Below are 21232 nucleotides of genomic sequence, written 5' to 3' on the forward strand. Positions count from 1 at the left end.
CAGGGCAGGGCACATATTTATATACACGGGGCAGGACACATAATTATATACACGGGGCAGGACGCATCATTATATACACGGGGCAGTACGCATAATTATATACACGGGGCAGGACAAATAATTATATACACGGGGCAGGACGCATAATTATATACATGGGGAAGGACACAATTATATACACGGGGCAGGACACATAATTATATACACGAGGCAGGACACATAATTACATACACGGGGCAGGACACATAATTATATACACGGGGCAGGACGCATCATTATATACACGGGGCAGGACGCATCATTATATACACGGGGCAGGACGCATAATTATATACACGGGGCAGGACAAATAATTATATACACGGGGCAGGACAAATAATTATATACACGGGGCAGGACGCATAATTATATACACGGGGCAGGACGCATAATTATATACACGGGGCAGGACGCATAATTATATACACGGGGCAGGACGCATAATTATATACACGGGGCAGGACGCATAATTATATACACGGGGCAGGACAAATAATTATATACACGGGGCAGGACGCATAATTATATACACGGGGCAGGACACATAATTATATACACGGGGCAGGAAGCATAATTATATACACGGGGCCGGACGCATAATTATATACACGGGGCAGGACGCATAATTATATACACGGGGCAGGACACATAATTATATACACGGGGCAGGACACATAATTATATACACGGGGCAGGACACATAATTATATACACGGGGCAGGACACATAATTATATACACGGGGCAGGATGCATAATTATATACACGGGGCAGGACACATAATTATATACACGGGGCAGGACGCATAATTATATACTCGGGGCAGGACACATAATTATATACACGGGGCAGGACACATAATTATATACACGGTTCAGGACACATAATTATATACACGGGGCAGGACGCATAATTATATACACGGGGCAGGACAAATAATTATATACACGGGGCAGGACGCATCATTATATACACGGGGCAGGACGCATCATTATATACACGGGGCAGGACGCATAATTATATACACGGGGCAGGACGCATAATTATATACACGGGGCAGGACACATAATTATATACACGGGGCAGGACGCATAATTATATACACGGGGCAGGACAAATAATTATATACACGGGGCAGGACGCATCACTATATACACGGGGCAGGACACATAATTATATACACGGGGCAGGACACATAATTATATACACGGGGCAGGACACATAATTATATACACGGGGCAGGACGCATCATTATATACACGGGGCAGGACGCATAATTATATACACGGGGCAGGACAAATAATTATATACACGGGGCAGGACGCATAATTATATACACGGGGCAGGACGCATAATTATATACACGGGGCAGGACGCATAATTATATACACGGGGCAGGACGCATAATTATATACATGGGGCAGGACACATAATTATATACACGGGGCAGGACGCATAATTATATACACGGGGCAGGACAAATAATTATATACACGGGGCAGGACGCATCATTATATACACGGGGCAGGACGCATCATTATATACACGGGGCAGGACGCATAATTATATACACGGGCAGGACAAATAATTATATACACGGGGCAGGACGCATCATTATATACACGGGGCAGGACGCATCATTATATACACGGGGCAGGACGCATCATTATATACACGGGGCAGGACGCATCATTATATACACGGGGCAGGACACATAATTATATACACGGGGCAGGACGCATAATTATATACACGGGGTAGGATGCATAGTTATATACACGGGGCAGGACGCATAATTATATACACGGGGCAGGGCGCATAATTATATACACGGGGCAGGACGCATAATTATATACACGGGGCAGGACGCATAATTATATACACGGGGCAGGACGCATAATTATATACACGGGGCAGGACGCATAATTATATACACGGGGCAGGACGCATAATTGTATACACGGGGCAGGACGCATAATTATATACACGGGGCAGGACACATAATTATATACACGGGGCAGGACGCATAATTATATACACGGGGCAGGACGCATAATTATATACACGGGGCAGGACACATAATTATATACGGGGCAGGACGCATAATTATATACACGGGGCAGGACGCATAATTATATACGGGGCAGGAAGCATAATTGTATACACGGGGCAGGACGCATAATTATATACACGGGGCAGGACACATAATTATATACGGGGCAGGAAGCATAATTGTATACACGGGGCAGGACGCATAATTATATACACGGGGCAGGACACATAATTATATACACGGGGCAGGGCACATATTTATATACACGGGGCAGGACACATAATTATATACACGGGGCAGGACACATCATTATATACACGGGGCAGGACGCATAATTATATACACGGGGCAGGACAAATAATTATATACACGGGGCAGGACGCATAATTATATACACGGGGCAGGACGCATAATTATATACACGGGGCAGGACGCATAATTATATACACGGGGCAGGACGCATAATTATATACACGGGGCAGGACGCATAATTACATACACGGGGCAGGACACATAATTATATACACGGTTCAGGACACATAATTATATACACGGTTCAGGACACATAATTACATACACGGGGCAGGACACATAATTACATACACGGGGCAGGACGCATAATATACACGGGGCAGGATGCATAATTATATACACGGGGCAGGACACATAATTATATACACGGGGCAGGACACATAATTATATACACGGGGCAGGACGCATAATTATATACACGGGGCAGGACGCATAATTATATACACGGGGCAGGACGCATAATTATATACACGGGGCAGGACGCATAATTATATACACGGGGCAGGACGCATAATTATATACACGGGGCAGGACACATAATGATATACACGGGGCAGGACACATAATTATATACACGGGGCAGGACACATAATTATATACACGGGGCAGGACGCATAATTATACACACGGGGCAGGACACATAATTATATACACGGGGCAGGACACATAATTATATACACGGGGCAGGACGCATAATTATATACTCGGGGCAGGACACATAATTATATACACGGGGCAGGACACATAATTATATACACGGGGCAGGACGCATAATTATATACACGGGGCAGGACAAATAATTATATACACGGGGCAGGACGCATAATTATATACACGGGGCAGGACGCATAATTATATACACGGGGCAGGACGCATAATTATATACACGGGGCAGGACGCATAATTATATACACGGGGCAGGACACATAATTATATACGGGGCAGGACGCATAATTATATACACGGGGCAGGACGCATAATTATATACGGGGCAGGAAGCATAATTGTATACACGGGGCAGGACGCATAATTATATACACGGGGCAGGACACATAATTATATACGGGGCAGGAAGCATAATTGTATACACGGGGCAGGACGCATAATTATATACACGGGGCAGGACACATAATTATATACACGGGGCAGGACACATAATTATATACACGGGGCAGGGCACATATTTATATACACGGGGCAGGACACATAATTATATACACGGGGCAGGACACATCATTATATACACGGGGCAGGACGCATAATTATATACACGGGGCAGGACAAATAATTATATACACGGGGCAGGACGCATAATTATATACACGGGGCAGGACGCATAATTATATACACGGGGCAGGACGCATAATTATATACACGGGGCAGGACGCATAATTATATACACGGGGCAGGACGCATAATTACATACACGGGGCAGGACACATAATTATATACACGGTTCAGGACACATAATTATATACACGGTTCAGGACACATAATTACATACACGGGGCAGGACACATAATTACATACACGGGGCAGGACGCATAATATACACGGGGCAGGATGCATAATTATATACACGGGGCAGGACACATAATTATATACACGGGGCAGGACACATAATTATATACACGGGGCAGGACGCATAATTATATACACGGGGCAGGACGCATAATTATATACACGGGGCAGGACGCATAATTATATACACGGGGCAGGACGCATAATTATATACACGGGGCAGGACGCATAATTATATACACGGGGCAGGACACATAATGATATACACGGGGCAGGACACATAATTATATACACGGGGCAGGACGCATAATTATATACACGGGGCAGGGCACATAATTATATACACGGGGCAGGACGCATCATTATATACACGGGGCAGGACACATAATTATATACACGGGGCAGGACACATAATTATATACACGGGGCAGGACACATAATTATATACACGGGGCAGGGCACATATTTATATACACGGGGCAGGACACATAATTATATACACGGGGCAGGACACATAATTATATACACGGGGCAGGACACATAATTATATACACAGGGCAGGGCACATATTTATAAACACGGGGCAGGACACATAATTATATACACGGGGCAGGACGCATCATTATATACACGGGGCAGTACGCATAATTATATACACGGGGCAGGACGCATAATTATATACACGGGGAAGGACACAATTATATACACGGGGCAGGACACATAATTATATACACGAGGCAGGACACATAATTACATACACGGGGCAGGACACATAATTATATACACGGGGCAGGACGCATCATTATATACACGGGGCAGGACGCATCATTACATACACGAGGCAGGACACATAATTACATACACGGGGCAGGACACATAATTATATACACGGGGCAGGACGCATCATTATATACACGGGGCAGGACGCATCATTATATACACGGGGCAGGACGCATAATTATATACACGGGGCAGGACAAATAATTATATACACGGGGCAGGACACATAATTATATACACGGGGCAGGAAGCATAATTATATACACGGGGCAGGACGCATAATTATATACACGGGGCAGGACGCATAATTATATACACGGGGCAGGACACATAATTATATACACGGGGCAGGACGCATCATTATATACACGGGGCAGGACGCATCATTATATACACGGGGCAGGACGCATAATTATATACACGGGGCAGGACGCATAATTATATACACGGGGCAGGACACATAATTATATACACGGGGCAGGACGCATAATTATATACACGGGGCAGGACAAATAATTATATACACGGGGCAGGACGCATCATTATATACACGGGGCAGGACACATAATTATATACACGGGGCAGGACACATAATTATATACACGGGGCAGGACACATAATTATATACACGGGGCAGGACGCATCATTATATACACGGGGCAGGACGCATAATTATATACACGGGGCAGGACAAATAATTATATACACGGGGCAGGACGCATAATTATATACACGGGGCAGGACGCATAATTATATACACGGGGCAGGACGCATAATTATATACACGGGGCAGGACGCATAATTATATACACGGGGCAGGACACATAATTATATACACGGGGCAGGACGCATAATTATATACACGGGGCAGGACAAATAATTATATACACGGGGCAGGACGCATCATTATATACACGGGGCAGGACGCATCATTATATACACGGGGCAGGACGCATAATTATATACACGGGGCAGGACAAATAATTATATACACGGGGCAGGACGCATCATTATATACACGGGGCAGGACGCATCATTATATACACGGGGCAGGACGCATCATTATATACACGGGGCAGGACGCATCATTATATACACGGGGCAGGACACATAATTATATACACGGGGTAGGATGCATAGTTATATACACGGGGCAGGACACATAATTATATACACGGGGCAGGGCGCATAATTATATACACGGGGCAGGACGCATAATTATATACACGGGGCAGGACACATAATTATATACACGGGGCAGGACGCATAATTATATACACGGGGCAGGACGCATAATTATATACACGGGGCAGGACGCATAATTGTATACACGGGGCAGGACGCATAATTATATACACGGGGCAGGACGCATAATTATATACACGGGGCAGGACGCATAATTATATACACGGGGCAGGACGCATAATTATATACACGGGGCAGGACACATAATTATATACGGGGCAGGACGCATAATTATATACACGGGGCAGGACGCATAATTATATACGGGGCAGGAAGCATAATTGTATACACGGGGCAGGACGCATAATTATATACACGGGGCAGGACACATAATTATATACGGGGCAGGAAGCATAATTGTATACACGGGGCAGGACGCATAATTATATACACGGGGCAGGACACATAATTATATACACGGGGCAGGACGCATAATTATATACACGGGGCAGGACGCATAATTATATACACGGGGCAGGACACATAATTATATACGGGGCAGGAAGCATAATTATATACACGGGGCAGGACGCATAATTGTATACACGGGGCAGGACGCATAATTGTATACACGGGGCAGGACGCATAATTGTATACACGGGGCAGGACGCATAATTATATACACGGGGCAGGACGCATAATTATATACACGGGGCAGGACGCATAATGATATACACGGGGCAGGATGCATAATGATATACACGGGGCAGGACGCATAATGATATACACGGGGCAGGACGCATAATTGTATACACGGGGCAGGATGCATAATGATATACACGGGGCAGGACGCATAATGATATACACGGGGCAGGACGCATAATTATATACACGGGGCAGGGCACATAATTATATACACGGGGCAGGAAGCATAATTATATACACAGGGCAGGACGCATAATTGTATACACGGGGCAGGACGCATAATTATATACACGGGGCAGGACGCATAATTATATACACGGGGCAGGACGCATAATTATATACGGCATATAGGCCGGCCGTCACACACAGGGCAGAGATATATATATATATATATATATATATATATATATATATATATAGTCCATGTATTCCGGCTCTCCATTAAAAAAGAATTCCTGCACCGGGTGCCTTCGTAAAACAATTACATACACAACCACTAGACGTGGCACTCCTGGAGTCTTGTGAAATAAATCTCGTCAGCAGGCAGTTTGATGAAATAACGTCAATGCCAATTTTTATTTAGGCATTTTCCTCATGTTACAAATAGATACAAAAAACGTCTTACCTATAAAGGCTACTGATCACTCTGTGCTCCTGCCGCGTGTGGCGTGCGGGACACCGCCCGCTCCGTCCGGCGCGGCTGCAGTGACGTCACCCTACGTCACTTCCCATGTGTGCATACCATCACCATAGTTACGTACACAGAACAAACAGGTTGCCTAGGATCGACCACGTACCGGCCTCTATTAGAGGCGGCGACGGGGGTGGCAACCTCTTGAGATTAGAAGCACGCTGGATCTATCGGCTGGGTACCATCCATCCAAAAGGACTTAATGAGTCCCAGGGCTTTGTTTTTTATAAACTACATAGTCATCTTAGCTTCCGTTCTTATATATAAGTTGACACTATAGGCAGTCACCATTGTTCTCTCATACATGTACCTGTTTTTGTCATTTTGATTGACATCCCTTGACTAGGTGTTTCTACACACTAGTTTTATTAGCAGCATTCAGGGAGTATATATTAACACTAAAATACAAATTAAATATTTCTCTTTTTTTGGATAATATGGAGCTATAGGTAACAGTATGAGCATATAGGCCCCCATATATATGATCAGCAATATAGATCGTAGTAATGTTGTTTGGATCTTATGATACACAGTACAGTTTTTAAGTATATGGCAGTGACAGCACTTTGTCCTGTTTTTTTGCTAATATGTTGCACTGTGCACAGTTTGTTTCTAGGCCAAATATTACAATGGACTCCGGGTGTTCATCTGCCTTATATACTGACATAATATATCTATGGACATACATTGAGCACGATTTAAATATGGTATTTGTAATAAGCGGCTAAAGCCGTTAGCGCTGCATCCTGTCCCTAGGCAACCTGTTTGTTCTGTGTACGTAACTATGGTGATGGTATGCACACATGGGAAGTGACGTAGGGTGACGTCACTGCAGCCGCGCCGGACGGAGCGGGCGGTGTCCCGCCCGCCACACGCGGCAGGAGCACAGGGTGATTAGTAGCCTTTATAGGTAAGACGTTTTTTGTATCTGTTTGTAACCTGAGGAAAATGCCTAAATAAAAATTGGCATTGAAACGTTGTTTCATCAAACTGCCTGCTGACGAGATTTATTTCACAAGACTCCAGGAGTCTAGTGGTTGTGTATATATATATATATATATATATATAGAAACAAACAATGGAGCACTCACCAGTCTTTTCTTAATTAAGTATCAACAGGAGTGTATTAACCAGACAGCACAGCATCACTGTTCACTGCAGTCCAGCATAAATTCACCGGTCCTCAAACGTTTTCGGTCATACACAGACCGTCATCAGGAGACACAAATTTCAATAGAAAGCTGTCCCATCATAATCTCCTTGTAGTTTACAATGTGTAAGCCTGATTGATATACATTATAATAGTACAATGCCTTTGCTGAGTTCTCATAAAGAATGGACATAATAATACAATAAATGCACATAAAGATAAAGGTTTATTGTAATCCAAGAACATTTTTATATATAAGTAAAAAGAAGGTAAACAAGTAAATCAGTGACATTGAGAAACGTATCAGACAGTGATGTTTATGATTCATATATCGGATAATTAGGTTACTGTGTTAATCACATATTAAATCTTGAATTCATTACATGTTATACGAAAAATGTAATCTACAACATTGACTGTATCTGTGGCCTATCATTTATAGGCAGGACATCGAGACCCCTTAAGGTCCGCATAGGGGATCATCTTAGAAACATCAGAAATGGTTTGGACAGTCATGCATTATCTAACCATTTCTGAAAATGTCATGATTGCTGCCCTACAGCCATGAAACATTTCATTGTTATTCAGTGGGTGAGGGGGCATTGGAGAATAAGAGACATAGGTGCCCAATTGGCAAAGGCAGAAATGAAAAGAATATACGACTTAGGAACATTGAAACCAGGCGGTCTTAACACTGACTTCGAGGTGAAATGGTTTCTTTAAATCGATTATCTTTTGTTATCAGCATTCCCCTTTTCTACTACTGTGCGTGTGTATTATCTCAAAGTGGTGAAGGGAGATTGATGTTTATGCTATGAACATACACTTTTCAGTTATATTTACCTATGCCGTATTTGCAATATTAATAAAATGTGTTATTTTGTTTTGTTATCATTGAAACAGCCAAATTTGTTATCCACGCGTCACTATGGCAAAGGGACGCGATCTAAAGGAAACGGATATGACGGTCCCCGCACAAAGAGTCATGGGACTTGTAGTTTCTGATGTATAGAGACTTGCGCGCTGGGACCAATCAGAGCCTAGCAGGAGGTTTTTAAATACCTCCGGATGAACACGGACTCATTTTTATTTATTATTTATTAACAGTTTCTTATATAGCGCAGCAAATTCCGTTGCGCTTTACAATTTGAAATAACAATAACAAACTGGGTGATAACAGTCATAGACCAGTTAGGAGACTATTGCAATAATCAATGCGGGAGATAATGAGAGCGTGGATTAGAGTTTTAGCAGTGTCTTGTGTAAGGTATGGTCGTATTTTGGATATGTTTTTTAGATGCATGTAACATGATCTTGAGACAGATTGAATGTGGGGAACAAAGGACAGATCAGAGTCAAGGATGACACCTAGGCAGCGAGCTTGTGGGGTAGGGTAGATAGTCCAGTTTTCAACAGTGATAGAGATATCAGGTTGGTACCTACTATTGGCATGGCAGAAAGGCATTCAGTGACACGGTCCAGTACAGATAGGGACAAGTCAGGGGAGGATAGATAGATTTGAGTATCATCTGCGTACAGATGATACTGAAAACCAAAAGAGCTGATTAGTTTACCAAGAGATGAGGTATAGATAGAGAAAAGCAGAGGACCCAAGACTGAGCCTTGCGGTACTCCAACTGAAAGAGGTAGCGAAGAGGAGGTAGATTCAGAGAAGCGAACACTGAAGGAGCGATTAGATAGGTACGATAGGAACCAAGAAAGGGCTGTGCCTTTAAGACCTAGGGATTGTAGTGTCTGTATGAGAAGAGAGTGGTCTACAGTGTCAAATGCAGCAGATAGATCTTCACTTCTCATTCACCTTCTAAGGCATACCTTGAGAAAGACCCCGGCGAGGGTCGGAATGCATGGGTGCCGCTATTGGGGCACCGGACGATCGCTGAGGTGGACATGACGGAAATACTTGGAGCTGCAGCCAGGGACCTTTTTCCTACTCACATGTTTTTAACAACTGAGCGTTGCCAGTTCTTTACAACGAATTGGTAATTATCCATCCCGCGAGTCTGTTCAGGATTCCCCATCATTTAAATGTGTTTCATATGCTGCTACCGTACATGGGATATTTCTGGTGCATGCGCATTTGAGAACTAGTAAAACAGTTCTCCTAACACATTGGTAATTGCACTTATTATCCAGCTACATATGGATACATTTTTAGTGTTACATCTTGTATAAAATTCCATTTCATGTTTTTTAACATTATCCTTGTTGGGATTTTTTTTAACATTGTGTCATGTATGTTATTTATTAAAACAGTATTATAATATGCACTTTCTGTTTTTTCTCTCAAATGGACATGTTATTTGACTGAGAGAAAAGATGACACCATCTTCCCAATCATTGGAATAAGTATCTTTGAGTTTGTTTATGCGCTGGTGGAACGGTTTCTCTACTCTTTGCACTTGAATCATTGGTGGAGGGCTGGAAAAACCTCTTTTTTGAGATATAGTATCATCAGATGCACAGTGCGCACAGATTCAGGTGCTTCTTTCATTTTGCATACAATAAGAGAAGTCTATTGGGCAGAGGTCAGACCAGTGTCACATGACCTCCTCTTTGCATCTGCTGCCCTTTGTGTGCCCTTTGGACAGTGGACAAGGGGATGAGAGTACACTGGGTTTCCTTTGCATCTGCTGCCCTTTGTGTGCCCTTTGGACAGTGGACAAGGGGATGAGAGTACACTGGGTTTCCTTTGCATCTGCTGCCCTTTGTGTGCCCTTTGGACAGTGGACAAGGGGATGAGAGTACACTGGGTTTCCTTTGCATCTGCTGCCCTTTGTGTGCCCTTTGGACAGTGGACAAGGGGATGAGAGTACACTGGGTTTCCTTTGCATCTGCTGCCCTTTGTGTGCCCTTTGGACAGTGGACAAGGGGATGAGAGTACACTGGGTTAGGCCAGAGATGAGAGATCTGTTGTACTGAAACCCTCACCTTAGCCGGGGAGTGAGGGGGGCACCACACAATGGGGAGGCGGTCGGTAGAGTTAAAACAGTCAAAATTCCAACAGGGTCAAAAGGTCAACGGAGTCGACATGTTTTTATGGTTTTTTCATGCTTTTACTTTTTTCCATTCACTATACACGTCACAAACTATTTCCTTTAGTAACCTTGTAGCGAGCAAAGGGAACTACTGAAAGAAAAACATATTGTTAGTAAGAGAAATAATACTTCTCAAGCCGGGGGAAGAGAAATGCTGATGCACACTCTAAGCACTAAGAACACTTATTAGCACACATTTAAGCAAATATGCGGGTACATGCACCGCGACCAGGTGATTTCATCACATGGGTCCCTAACATCTCTAATACTATCACATTATATACATTTATATAGGTCTTATCTTCAAATAAAGCCCTTATTAATGTGTGGTCAGCAATGTAGGAACCTGCGCTAATTAAAACACATGAAGGTAGATGGGAGGGGTGCCAATACCAAAGTGAAGGAACCTTACATTCAAGTGTACAATATATACACAAATATAGAGGAAAAAAAGGGAGGGACTGGACTTATCAAGCTGTCAGTGCCGGGACATGGTCCTGGGCACAAGGACCATAGGTACCCACATTGGTTGTGGTTGGACGCACGTTTCGCCGCAAGAAGGCTTGTTCACCAAGGTAAGTGTGAGAGGGCCTAGTGCTCCTATTTATACCACATGAGGCATATGTTCAGTTAATTGGGAGGGCTGTTTGGGGAGGAGCCAAAAGTTCAGCCCATCGGAGATTCAAAATTCCTGAACCAGTAAGGAGTAGCTTGTGCATTGCCATAGTGACAGGGGGAGTGGTTAATGGACCTAAGATGGCAGCTGAAAAATGCCCTCCCCCACCCCATCCACACAATGAGAGAAGGTGATCTTACAGAACAGGAAACAGGTAAACAACAAAAACATAAAACTGCAGGTATAAGATGTAATGTAACACACGTAATAGATGGTCACATAGAACCGGGATCAGGATACGATGTATATGGAGAGGTCAGACAGAAAGCTTCCCCCATGCAGACACATTTCCCCTTCTGTATATGTAATGTATGGTGTAACTAGATCTGACTCCTGTCATTCTCACCAGTAATAATGTTACTTATACATTTCCCCTTCAGTATATGTAACGTATGGTGTAACTAGATCTGACTCCTGTCATTCTCACCAGTAATAATGTTACTTATAGATTTCTCCTTCTGTATATGTAACGTATGGTGTAACTAGATCCGACTCCTGTCATTCTCACCAGTAATAATGTTACTTATACATTTCCCCTTCTGTATATGTAACATATGGTGTAACTAGATCTGACTCCTGTCATTCTCACCAGTAATAATGTTACTTATACATTTCCCCTTCTGTATATGTAATGTATGGTGTAACTAGATCTGACTCCTGTCATTCTCACCAGTAATAATGTTACTTATACATTTCCCCTTCTGTATATGTAACATATGGTGTAACTAGATCTGACTCCTGTCATTCTCACCAGTAATAATGTTACTTATACATTTCCCCTTCTGTATATGTAATGTATGGTGTAACTAGATCTGACTCCTGTCATTCTCACCAGTAATAATGTTACTTATACATTTCCCCTTCTGTATATGTAACATATGGTGTAACTAGATCTGACTCCTGTCATTCTCACCAGTAATAATGTTACTTATACATTTCCCCTTCTGTATATGTAATGTATGGTGTAACTAGATCTGACTCCTGTCACTCTCACCAGTAATAATGTTACTTATACATTTCCCCTTCTGTATATGTAACGTATGGTGTAACTAGATCTGACTCCTGTCATTCTCACCAGTAATAATGTTACTTATACAGCACTTTCCTCCCAATAGCACTCACAGAACTTTACATTCACATTTACACAGAGTAAAATATACACAATTAGTAGAACAGAATAAAGGACTCAGCATGTGGGATGTATTATGTAGGGAGTGAAGGAACATTAATGAAACGCGTGAGTTACAGTCATCAGTCTGTTTGTGGTCTCCAGAGTGGAGGTCTTTTGGACTGTGTGAGGTAGCAGGTTCCATGATCAGGGCTACAATGCTAATAGATCATCCTCAAATGAATTACTGGAGATTCATGGTACTGCTGGTAACAGTCCTTCATGTGCAGATGGAAGCAAGCAGGGCAGTAAGGAGGCAGAAGCTGCTTCTGGTACCATTGACCCTGGTCATGTAGGGCTGGGAGAGTCAGTAAGATTATGTAATAGAGTCACCATCTTACAGGCAGCCGGTAAAGGGAGCAGAGAATGGGTGTTATGTGGCAGGAACTGGCTGGTTAGGTAACAGCCTGGCTGCTGCATTCTGTACAAGCTACAAGCGGTGCAATTCTTTTGCTGGGAGACCCAGGTAGAGGACATTGCCTTAGTCAATGCGTGATGATACAAGTGCATGTATGACTGTAGGTAGGGCTTCTGAGAGAATCAGGTGCTTGATTTTGGATATGGTCCACTGATGAAAGAACAAGGATTCGAATGTGGCCGATACCTGATGTTGTGTCAGACACAACCCAAGACTCCGCACATGATCAGCATTTTGTAACTCTGAACCCACATGCATAAGTTCAGTTGATTGGCAACGCTGTAGTCTTGTTGGTGACCTTCTACCATAAAAACCTCTGTTTATCCAGGACTGAGTCACAGACAACTGGCATCACCCACACCTGGAGCTCAGCTAGACAGCCACTTAGGATTGGTATTGGGTTTCCGAGTACACAGAGCAAAAGACAGGTCATCTACATAGCAGTGGTAGACCAGGGCATGACGTCTAATTGTTTCACCCAGTGGCCGCAGGTATATTGCAAAAAGCATAGGAGAAAGGACAGGACCTTGAGGAACATTGCATGGTAATGGTGATGAGATTAAAAAGGTTCCTCACTTGTGTGATGTCTATTGTGTGCAACAGAGCTGATTATGACACTCAGAGCATGGAAATGCTTTTTCACCTATGACTTCTCCGATGTCTAACCAGATCTGATAGCTGTGTAAAACATTTCCCACACTCAGAACATGAAAATGGTTTCTCACCTGTGTGACTTCTCTGATGTATAACAAGTTCTGGTTTACGTCCAAAACATTTCCCACACTCAGAACATGAAAATGGTTTCTCACCTGTGTGACTTCGCTGATGTACAGAGAGATATGATTTATGTGCAAAACATTTCCCACACTCAGAACATGGAAATGGCCTCTCACCTGTGTGACTTCTCTGATGTTTAACAAGATCTGATTTATGTGCAAAACATTTCGCACACTCAGAACATGGAAATGGTTTCTCACCTGTGTGACATCGCTGATGTTTAACAAGATTTGATTTCAATGTAAACCATTTCGCACACTCAGAACATGGAAATGGTTTCTCACCTGTGTGACATCGCTGATGTTTAACAAGATTTGATTTCAGTGTAAAACATTTCCCACACTCAGAACATGGAAATGGCTTCTCACCTGTGTGACTTCGCTGATGTATAACAAGAGCTGATTTATGTGCAAAACATTTCCCACACTCAGAACATGGAAATGGCCTCTCACCTGCCTTAGCTGGCTGATGGGTAATACGCTTTGTGTTCTGTGTAAAACTTTTGGCATCTATAGAACAGGGAAACACTGTATCTACTGTCAGAGCTGTAACAGATGCACCAATATCAGAGTGATCAGGAGAACATTTCCCAGGACCAGAGGGATCAGCTAATAGAGCTGGATGTAGAATTGGGGTAATGGGGTTAGCTCCTGGAGAATCCTGTCTACTGTCATTATCTTTTATTTCACAATCCGGGGATAACATTAGATGTCCTTCTGAGATGTTCCTGCTTGTGTGTCCATCTGCTGGAAGTAAAAAACATTATGCACATATGAATTTTCATGAAGCAAATTAAAATAGGATTTTAATACCTACCGGTAAATCCTTTTCTCTTAGTCCGTAAAGGATGCTGGGGACTCCATAAGGACCATGGGGTATAGACGGGATCCGCAGGAGACATGGGCACACTATAAGACTTTAAAAGGGGTGTTAACTGGATCCTCCCTCTATGCCCCTCCTCCAGACTCCAGTTAGAGAACTGTGCCCAGGGTGACGGACATTTCGAGGAAAGAATTTATTGTGTAAACACGGTGTCATACCAGCTCACACCTCGAACATACCGCAGAACGTGGCATTCAAGAGAATACCAGCCAACGGCATGAAAAATACTCAGCCACATGCTGAGAAAATATGCAACACAACCAGTGTGTCAACACAGACAATAAGCATGGCATGAACAACTTCAGCAACAGTCTGACAGAAAAGAAACATCCCAAGAGTGTAACCATAACCAATAACTGCAGACACAGTACACACTGGGATGGGCGCCCAGCATCCTCTACGGACTAAGGCCCTCATTCCGAGTTGATCGGTCGCAATGCGAATGTAGCAGAGTTACACACGCTAAGCCGCCGCCTACTGGGAGTGTATCTTAGCTTCTTAAAATTGCGACCGATGTATTCGCAATATTGCGATCACAAACCTCGTAGCAGTTTTAGAGTAGCTTCAGACTTACTCTGCCTGTGCGATCAGTTCAGTGCTTGTCGTTCCTGGTTGACGTCACAAACACACCCAGCGTTCGCCCAGGCACTCCCACCGTTTCTCCGACCACTCCTGCGTTTTTTCCGGAAACGGTAGCGTTTTCAGCCACACGCCCCTAAAACGCTGTGTTGCCGCCCAGTAACACCCATTTCCTGTCAATCACATTACGATCGCCGGAGCGAAGAAAAAGCCGTGAGTAAACTTACTTTCTTCATAGCAAAGTTACTTGGCGCAGTCGCAGTGCGAACATTGCGCATGCGTACTAAGCGGATTTTCACTGCGATGCGATGAAAAACACAGAGCGAACAACTCGGAATGAGGGCCTAAGAGAAAAGGATTTACCGGTAGGTACTAAAATCCTATTTTCTCATACGTCCTAGAGGATGCTAGGGACTCCGTAAAGACCATGGGGTTTATACCAAAACTCCAGACCGGGCGGGAGAGTGCGGACAACTCTGCAACACTGATTGAGCAAACATGAGGTCCCCATCAGCCAGGGTATCAAACTTGTAGAGCTTAGCAAAAGTGTTTGAACCCGACCAAATAGCCGCTCGGCAAAGTTGAACCGCCGAGAACCATCGGGCATCCGCCCAAGAAGAGCCCATCTTCCTAGCAGAATGGGTCTCCACCGACTTCGGCAAGGGCAATCCAGCTGTAAAACGAGCACGCCGAATCGTATCACAGATCCAGCGTTTTACAGACTGCATAGACGCAGGCGCCCCAATCATGTTGGGAACATACCGGACAAACGGAACCTCTGTTTCGCCATTCTGAGCAAAATTGGCGACATAAATATTCAAAGCCCTGACTACATTGAGAGACTATAAATCAGCCAATATTTAAATAACCACAGGCATCAAAATATGCTGGTTTCTGCAAAACACAGAAGCCACCTTTTGGCAGAACTATTATCCGAGTTCTCAATTCCGCTCAATCCACATGGAAGATCAAACAGGGGCTCTTGTGAGACAAAGCCGCTACTTCCGACACCCGCCTTGCGGATGCCAAAGCCAATAACATGACCACTCTTCAAGAGAGAAATTTTAACACAACCATTCAAAAGGTCCAATCAATGTGACCCAAGAAAACGCAACACCACGTCAAGGTCCCACGGTGCCAACGGGGGCACAAATGGAGGTTGGATGTACAGTACTCCTTTCACGAAAGTCTGAACTTCTGGAAAGGTGGTCAATTCTTTTTTTTTTAAAGAAAATTTATAAGGCAAAAACTGCACTGAAATGGAGCCCAACTTTAGGCCTAAATCAACACCTGCTTGCCCGTTACTTCTTTTCTAGCCTGAAGAAGTGTGGAAATGACTTCACTGGGAATACCCTTTCGGGCTAACGCAGCCACGTTAAGTCTTGAAATACGCCCGGATCTTGGTGTAACAGTTCCTCAAGTAGAGGAAGAGGCCCGGTATCTTCTATGAGTAAATCTTGAAGAACTGGATACCAAGCCCTCCTTGGCTAGACCGGAACAATGAGGATCGCCTGAACATTTGTTCTTCTTACGTTTAACACCTTCAGAAGAGTGAAAGCGGAGGGGACACATAGACCGACTAAAAACACCCGAGGTGTCACACGGGCGTCCACTGCTATAGCTTGAGTGTCCCTTGACCTAGAGGCGAGACGCCAACCTGTCCAATTGAGGCACTCCTCAAAGACTTGTCACTTCTGTGAAAACTTCTCGATGACAACTGTATTTCTCCTGGATGGAGATCGCATCAGCAGAGGAAATCTATTTCTCCGTCGTTTACATCCGTAACGAAGACTGCTAATATAGCGTTTACCAGTCTTTCCACCCAGCAGAAAACTTTTGCGGCTTCTGCCATTGCCACTTTGCTCCTTATTCCGCCCTAGCGGCTTACTTACGCCACTGCTGTCAAGTCGTTCGACAGAATGAACACGGGCAGATCACGAAGCATATGTTCATTGAAAATAGCTCTTAATTCAAGGAAGCTTATTGCAGACAAGCTTCCCAGCTTTACCTTTTCCTCTGGAAATACTGCCCTTGCAAGGACTGCTCCCCAGTATCGGAGATCTGCATGCATGGACACCAGGATCTCATCCTGGATTCCGAACCTTCGTCCCTCTAGGAGGTGAGAACTGAGCTGACACCACAGGAGCGATATCCTGGCCATTAGGATTATATTCTGGCGCCTGTGCAGGTGAGATCCGGACCACATTTCCAACTGGCCCCGTGAAAACCACTCTGGCATTTGACCTGCTCACCGAAAAGGCCTCTTAGGCCGCACCATCTTCTTCATCAACGGAACATATTGATGGATTGTCACTGCAAATCTGATCTGACTCCGGATCCTCAGACCTCTTTCCACAGGAACACACAGAACTTCAACCATTCAGTATCTACTCTGATACCCACCTCCGACATCTGCGTCGTTGGGAACAACAGCCATTCCCTGTGTTGAAGAACAGTCAGAAAGAAACAACGATTTTCACCACTTGTTTCTGTACCTCGTCTTAAACAGGAGAGAGTCACAATACAGAATAACAATGGGTGCGCTTCAGCACCGTTATAATTTTAGCGCTGTAATTCTAGATACATATGTAAATATCACCAAATTGCTCCCCAATACTTGTAAGGAGAGTGGAGGTCCGGGCCAGCGTCTCTGCAGCGGCTGTGAAGAGAGAAAATGGCGCTGGTGAGCTGTGCGGCTAAGCCCCGCCCCTTCCCGGCGCACTGTAGTCCCGCTTACATTTTAAATTCTATATACTGGTGGGGGTATCGTATACGGGGCCCGGGCACCGAATATGCCTCTTGCCACTGAAAAGACCCTCAGTAACTTGCTGCTCAGAGCGCTCCCCCCCAGTGCCCTGCGAGTGCCGTTGGTGTGTGGGAGCATGGACCGCTGCGCTGTACCTCCGTTACTGAAGTCTTCTGTTCTTCTAATACTCACCCGGCTGCTTTCTTTTGGCTTATGTGAGGGGGAGGGGGATGACGGCGCGGCTCCGGGAACAAGCAGCTAGGCGCACCAAGTGATCGAACCCTCTGGAGCTAATGGTGTCCAGTAGCCTAAGAAGCAGAGTCCTTAACTCAGAAGAAGTAGGTCTGACTTCTCTCCCCTCACTCCCACGATGCAGGGAGCCTGTAGCCAGCAGGTCTGCCTGAAAATAAAAAACCTAACAAAGTCTTTTCAGAGAAACTCAGTAGAGCTCCCCTGTGTGTGACCAGTCTCTCTTGGCACAGAATCTAACTGGAGTCTGGAGGAGGGGCATAGAGGGAGGAGCCAGTTCACACCCATTCAAAGTCTTATAGTGTGCCCATGTCTCCTGCGGATCCCGCCTATACCCCATGGTCCTTACGGAGTCCCCAGCATCCTCTAGAACGTATGAGAAATATTGTATAATTTATGTTAAAAAATGGCAAATTACTATAAATTAGTAGAGAAGACCCAGGATGTTACATGGTAAATTATATAATACTGTAACTGACATTAACTAGCACTATAGTTCTGGCATTGGTTTTATGTTTAATTAAAAATACTAGGAAGCTTGGACTGGAGTATAATACACACTCAAAGAGTGTGGGGAGTAGACAGGTCAGGTCTCTGGGCTGGTAACACACAGTGACATGATGTGAGGGGGGAGTGCAGGAGTATAATAGGGGCTGATGGATCCTGATGTATGAGATACACCAGAGAGTGTGAGGAGGAGACTGGTCAGATCCCTGGGCTGGTAACACACAGTGACATGATGTGAGGGGGAGAGCAGGAGTATAATAGGGGCTGATGTCTCCTGATGTATGAGATACACCAGAGAGTGTGGGGAGGAGACTGGTCAGATCCCTGGGCTGGTAACACACAGTGACATGATGTGAGGGGGGAGTGCAGGAGTATAATAGGGGCTGATGGCTCCTGATGTATGAGATACACCAGAGAGTGTGGGGAGGAGACTGGTCAGATCTCTGGGCTGGTAACACACAGTGACATGATGTGAGGGGAGAGCAGGAGTATAATAGGGGCTGATGGCTCCTGATGTATGAGATACACCAGAGAGTGTGAGGAGGAGACTGGTCAGATCTCTGGGCTGGTAACACACAGTGACATGATGTGACGAGGAGAGCAGGAGTATAATAGGGGCTGATGGCTCCTGATGTATGAGATACACCTGAGAGTGTGGGGAGGAGACTGGTCAGATCTCTGGGCTGGTAACACACAGTGACATGATGTGAGGGGGAGAGCAGGAGTATAATAGGGGCTGATGGATCCTGATGTATGAGATACACCAGAGAGTGTGAGGAGGAGACTGGTCAGATCTCTGGGCTGGTAACACACAGGGACATGATGTGAGTGGGAGAGCAGGAGTATAATAGGAGCTGATGGCTCCTGATGTATAAGATACACCAGAGAGTGTGGGGAGAAGACTGGTCAGATCTCTGGGCTGGTAACACACAGTGACATGATGTGAGGGGGGGAGCAGGAGTATAATAGGGGCTGATGTCTCCTGATGTATGAGATACACCAGAGAGTGTGGGGAGGAGACTGGTCAGATATCTGGACTGGTAACACACAGTGACATGATGTGAGGGGGAGAGCAGGAGTATAATAGCGGCTGATGGCTCCTGATGTATGAGATACACCAGAGAGTGTGGGGAGGAGACTGGTCAGATCTCTGGGCTGGTAACACACAGTGACATGATGTGAGAGGAGAGCAGGAATATAATAGGGGCTGATGTCTCCTGATGTATGAGATACACCAGAGAGTGTGGGGAGGAGACTGGTCAGATCTCTGGGCTGGTAACACACAGTGACATGATGTGAGGGGAGAGCAGGAGTATAATAGGGGCTGATGGCTCCTGATGTATGAGATACACCAGAGAGTATGGGGAGGAGACTGGTCAGATCTCTGGGATGGTAACACACAGTGACATGATGTGAGGGGGAGAGCAGGAGTATAATAGGGGCTGATGTCTCCTGATGTATGAGATAAACCAGAGAGTGTGGAGAGGAGACTGGTCAGATCTCTGGACTGGTAACATACAGTGACATGATGTGAGGGGGAGAGCAGGAGTATAATAGCGGCTGATGGCTCCTGATGTATGAGATACACCAGAGAGTGTGGGGAGGAGACTGGTCAGATCTCTGGGCTGGTAACACACAGTGACATGATGCGAGAGGAGAGCAGGAATATAATAGGGGCTGATGTCTCCTGATGTATGAGATACACCAGAGAGTGTGGGGAGGAGACTGGTCAGATCTCT

General features: G+C 44.7%; 1 protein-coding gene across 1 annotated transcript in view; it reads right to left on the reverse strand.

Moving 5' to 3' along the window:
* LOC134984266 (zinc finger protein 260-like) overlaps window positions 1–21232 on the reverse strand; it is a 121239-nt gene that overhangs the window by 79507 nt on the left and 20500 nt on the right. The window contains exon 7 of the mRNA XM_063949893.1: window positions 14647–15276. Coding sequence (XP_063805963.1) covers window positions 14647–15276 — 630 coding nt within the window. The remainder of the gene's footprint in view (window positions 1–14646; window positions 15277–21232) is intronic.

The sequence above is a fragment of the Pseudophryne corroboree genome (genome assembly GCF_028390025.1).
Source record: "Pseudophryne corroboree isolate aPseCor3 chromosome 3 unlocalized genomic scaffold, aPseCor3.hap2 SUPER_3_unloc_45, whole genome shotgun sequence".
NCBI classification, from domain to species: Eukaryota; Metazoa; Chordata; class Amphibia; order Anura; family Myobatrachidae; genus Pseudophryne; species Pseudophryne corroboree.